At 43.5% G+C, this 5,000-nt stretch overlaps 1 protein-coding gene across 4 annotated transcripts in view; it reads right to left on the reverse strand.

Annotated features, from left to right (window-relative positions):
- The window catches only part of LOC107729618 (transcriptional repressor p66-alpha-like), a 25,705-nt gene that overhangs the window by 13,745 nt on the left and 6,960 nt on the right, over nucleotides 1–5,000 (reverse strand). For 2 of the 4 annotated variants that reach the window (XM_016540248.1, XM_016540249.1), the window contains exons 1-2: nucleotides 2,496–2,698; nucleotides 1,031–1,247 (exon numbers count right to left, since the gene is read on the reverse strand). In XM_016540248.1, coding sequence (XP_016395734.1) covers nucleotides 1,031–1,247; nucleotides 2,496–2,568 — 290 coding nt within the window. In that variant the 5' untranslated portion in view covers nucleotides 2,569–2,698. Of the gene's footprint in view, nucleotides 1–1,030; nucleotides 1,248–2,495; nucleotides 2,699–5,000 lie in introns of those variants that run through there. The other 2 variants (XM_016540247.1, XM_016540250.1) reach the window with 2 other exon arrangements.

The raw sequence follows: 5,000 nt of genomic DNA on the forward strand, positions 1-5,000 counted from the left end.
ACACACAAACACACACACACACACACACACACACGCACTCTCAAACACTCACACTCTCACACACACACTCACACTCTCTCACACACTCTCACACACGCACACTCACATACACTCACAAACACACTCACAAACACACACTCACACACACACGCTCTGGACTCCAGAGAGAGGAGACTGTCTTTGTGTGAGATCAGTCTCTTCCTGTGCATTAATCACCCAACTAAACACGGGTCACGTGACCCACCGCATGTTCTGCTGATGTCACGTGACACCCCTCCCCCTCCCCTACTGGAAACCATGACAACCAGCCGGCTGGAACCGGTTAGTGACACATGGCCTTCATTTTGTGAAGTGAAGAAGCGTTCAGGTGCTGCCAGAAAATGGAGAAACTTTGGGTTGAGGGACAGGACACACTCACACACACACACACACACACACACGGCAAACCTGACTTCCTGTTTCACACACAGCTGCTCCCACAGAATGATCGCTGCACTTATTAAAGCTGATTCACCAACATCATCAAATGTGACGCTCCACAGTCATATTCATAACAGCTGTGGGATTGTGGGAAACATTTCCCAGGATTCCCTGATACAGGATTCCCTCTAAATGCCCACCTGACCAGTGACGATTATTCACTTAAAGACTTTAAAGACAAACAAATTCTGTTTCAAATAAATGCTGTTCTTTTGAACTTTCTATTCATCTGTGAATCCTGAAAAATAAAATGTATCACAGTTCCCACACAAATATAATCAGAAATGTTTCTTGAGCAGCAAATCAGCATATTAGAATGATTTCTGAAGATCATGTGACACTGAAGACTGGAGTAATGATGCTGAAAATACAGCTTTGATCACAGAAATAAATTACAGTTTAACAGATATTCACAGGCTGGTATCGCACTGAATGTTGGTCATCTGATGGTGGTTTTCCTTCACTTTCTAAGTCACTCATATGAATTAAGCTGATGTTTTGTAGACACACACACACACACACACGCTATTGTCATGTAAAGTCTCCTCACGTGTTGCTTGTGTCCATGGGCTCGTCTCCCGTCTGCAGCTCTACTTTGATGGTGGCCTTCAGGATGCTGGAGTCCTGGACCGCCGCAGCTGTCTCTGATCGGGAACGCTCGACGCCATCCAGCTTCAGCCGCTTAACGTCTGCGGCTTGAGAGTCCCGCTCTAGAGCACGCTTCTGACTGCGCGTCTGCCTCACCGTGTCCTCAGACATCACCGCACCTGAACACACAAAACAAAAACCACATCATTATGGAAGTGCATCGTCATGAACACCGGTCTGATCTGGGATCAGCTTCAGATTCTAATTTACACTAACGCACTGACTGATTTTAAGTCTCGGTTTCTCTGGTTTAGGAACAGATAACCAATCAAAGGCTGCCTCAGTGCTCGACTCATTAAATATTCATGAACAGTCCCAGAAACGTTCATGAGTCAATAAACGGTTAATAATACTGAAGTGTGACATCAGTCTGTTTTCTGTCACATGCTCCAATGAGCCCAGATGGAGAAACAGGTCATGCAATAACCTCAAAAATATGCAGATGAGAAGAAATGCACAGTGTGAAATCTAAAAACCTGAATCCAGAATTAGCATGACACAGGATTTTCAATAACCAGGTTAATAATGTGTGTGTGTGTGTGTGTAATAAACAGGAAAATAAATGATGTAAAATCCATCAATCATGAAGCTCTACAGACAGTGTCATTACTCAGATCATTCAGTTCAGTGTTGATTTTAGTTCAAAGTGAAGCCCTGTCTGATTTCCCAGAGGTCAGTGGGCCAGTGATGCACAACAGGAAGTTTCATCGACAAAGACAGACAACATGAGCTCGTTCCTGCAGGAGAGCCACGGCACACTCTCATCAGCACACTTCCTGTACGACAGGAAGAGCCACATGCTCACACACACACACACACACACACGCACACGTACACAGATAATGGAAAGCTGACTCGAGTTGTTTTCTCTCCCACCCGGTGACATCACAGAGACACACATGACCCTTCCCAGGATTCCATGGGGCACATGACGCACTTTCCTGAGAACCGGTTGGAACCGGTAAGTGTGTGACAGAGAGACGAGAGTTAACCCTTTGTGGGTAGAGATGCATCATGACAGGAGAACCTCGCTCTGTTCTGCAGACCACTAGTTAGTGCTGCTGGTTAAGTCAAGCAGTACTGTCACTAGTTCTCAAACACTTTCACCAGCTGGATGAGAAGATCTCAGAGCACCACAGCACCAGAACACACTCTTCCTGGTGTTTTACGCCTCAGTCCTCATTCACTGTTCAACTGCATCTAAAAACTGATTCTTAAAAATCTGTTTGTGGATAAAAAGTTGTTTCACAAAACCGTTTGTGCTCTACAGAGGAAATAAAGACGTGAGGGTCAGTTCTTCTTCTGAAGTTAGGCCACAGTTTTATTGGGAACAATCCCTTTTTAAAGCTGAAGTGAATCTGGATTACCATTGTGTGTGTGTGTACAGAATACAGGAGTGACTCCCGAACTCAGCGGTAACCATAGCAACAGCAATCTCATGGCTGTAAACCAGAAACACAACGTCAACGGTTAAAGTCACGTGGTGTCAGATATTGCTGATCAAAATAATACTGTATTAAAATTCAACAATCAGATCCAGCTCAAGTCCGTCAAACGCTGGTCTGAGTGTGTTTGGACAGGATCTGAAGATGATCACGAGAAGCGATCCAACCACCGTCACCAACTATCTAGAGTCCATCCTCACATTGATCTGGTCTTCATCGGTTACGGCAATTACTATTTTTGTTTGAAGACTACATATAAAATAGCTACCAAAATAAATGTTGGTAACTGCAGTTTGACTAAAAGTAATGACTAAAAGTTGACAAAAATGCAATGACTTTTCGTCGACTAAAACTATGAAAGACTCAAATGACTAAAATGTGACTAAGACTATTAAGCATTTTCGTCTCAAGATAAAGACTAAGAATAAATCAAAAATGCCTGTCAAAATTAACACTGACACACACACACACACACACACGGTTGAGCGGCCTGACTGTGTGTGTGCAGGACAGACCAGCAGTCTCACATAACTAATTACCAGCAATCAAACAATTAACTGACAGAAACACACACACACACACACACACACACACACACACTGACTGACTGAAATACACACATCAAACCTCTCTCTCTCTCTCTCTCTCACACACAGTGAGTGGCAGGAGCTCTGTGCTGCAGGTGTTCAGTAGGGGCTCATGGAGGACTGTGTGCTCTGAGGGCTGGGATTCTCACCTGGGCTCCGTAGCCTGCAGACAACGACAGACCAGCAGTCTCACATAACTAATTACCAGCAATCAAACAATTAACTGACAGAAACACACACACACACACACACACACACACTGACTGACTGTTTCACTGAAACACAATCAGTAAAATACACCAAACAAACCATGAAGCCCAGAACAACTAACTGGACAAACCCGTGATGAACCTGTTCACTCAAACTACAGGAGAATATTCTGATCTGGAGATTCATCCAATCAAAGCACAGGAAGTCAGGCCGTCACGTCATTATGTAACATTCAAAAGTTATTTTTTGAAAGAAATTAATAGTTTTATTTATCAAGGACGCATTAAATTGATCAAAAGTGACAGTAAATAATTTCTAATGTTACAAATGTTATTTCTGTTTCAAATAAATGCTGTTCTTTTGAACTTTCTATTCATCTGTGAATCCTGAAAAATAAAATGTATCACAGTTTCCACAAAAATATGAACTGTTTTCAACATTGATAATAATCAGAAATGTTTCTCGAGCAGTAAATCAGCATATTAGAATGATTTCTGAAGATCATGTGACACTGAAGACTGCAGTAATGATGCTGAAAATACAGCTGCGCATCACAGAAATAAATTACAGTTTAACAGATATTCACATAGAAAACAGTTATTTTAAAGTGGAAAAATATTTCACATTTTTTCTGTATTTTTGATCAAATAAATGCAGCCTTAGTTTAAAAACATTTAAATATCTACGGACCCAAAACCTTTGAACTCTAGTGTTGATCAAACTGTCATGTGGCCAAAAGATCGTTTCATCTTCTGCTGCAGTCTGATGTAGAAATCAGCTCCCTAATGAATCCAGTAAATCTGTTCCTGCTTGCTGAACTGAACCTCGATCTGATCCATCAAATGCTCCATCAGATGTTTCTCCAGTGTGTTTGAGCTGCACGGCACACACACACACACACTCTCCCCTCTCTCTCTCTCTCACACACACACACACACTCTCTCACACACACACACACACAAGCCTGTGATAATGGGATAAACTGCAAAGCGCTGCAAATGTCAGAGGTTTACTGTGACCTGAGAACATGACGGCCAGGGTTTCCTGCACTGATGCGTGACGTGAACGACTTAAGCCCCTCAAATCAGTGAGCTCAAGAACACCACATCCGCTGCACTGACACAGAGCTCACACACTCACTCACACACACACTCACACTCACACACACTCTCACTCACTCACACACACACTCACTCTCATTCACACACACACTCACACTCTCACGCACACACACACACTCACTCTCATTCACACACACACTCACACTCTCACGCACACACACACACTCACTCTCATTCACACACACACTCACACTCTCACGCACACACACACACTCACTCTCATTCACACACACACTCACACTCTCACGCACACACACACACTCACTCTCATTCACACACACACTCACACTCTCACGCACACACACACACTCACTCTCATTCACACACACACTCACACTCTCACGCACACACACACACTCACTCTCATTCACACACACACTCACACTCTCACGCACACACACACACTCACTCTCATTCACACACACACTCACACTCTCACGCACACACACACACTCACTCTCATTCACACACACACTCACACTCTCACGCACACACACACACTCACTCTC

The sequence above is a fragment of the Sinocyclocheilus rhinocerous genome, unplaced genomic scaffold (assembly GCF_001515625.1).
Source record: "Sinocyclocheilus rhinocerous isolate Xijiao unplaced genomic scaffold, SAMN03320098_v1.1 scaffold488, whole genome shotgun sequence".
Classification (NCBI taxonomy): Eukaryota; Metazoa; Chordata; class Actinopteri; order Cypriniformes; family Cyprinidae; genus Sinocyclocheilus; species Sinocyclocheilus rhinocerous.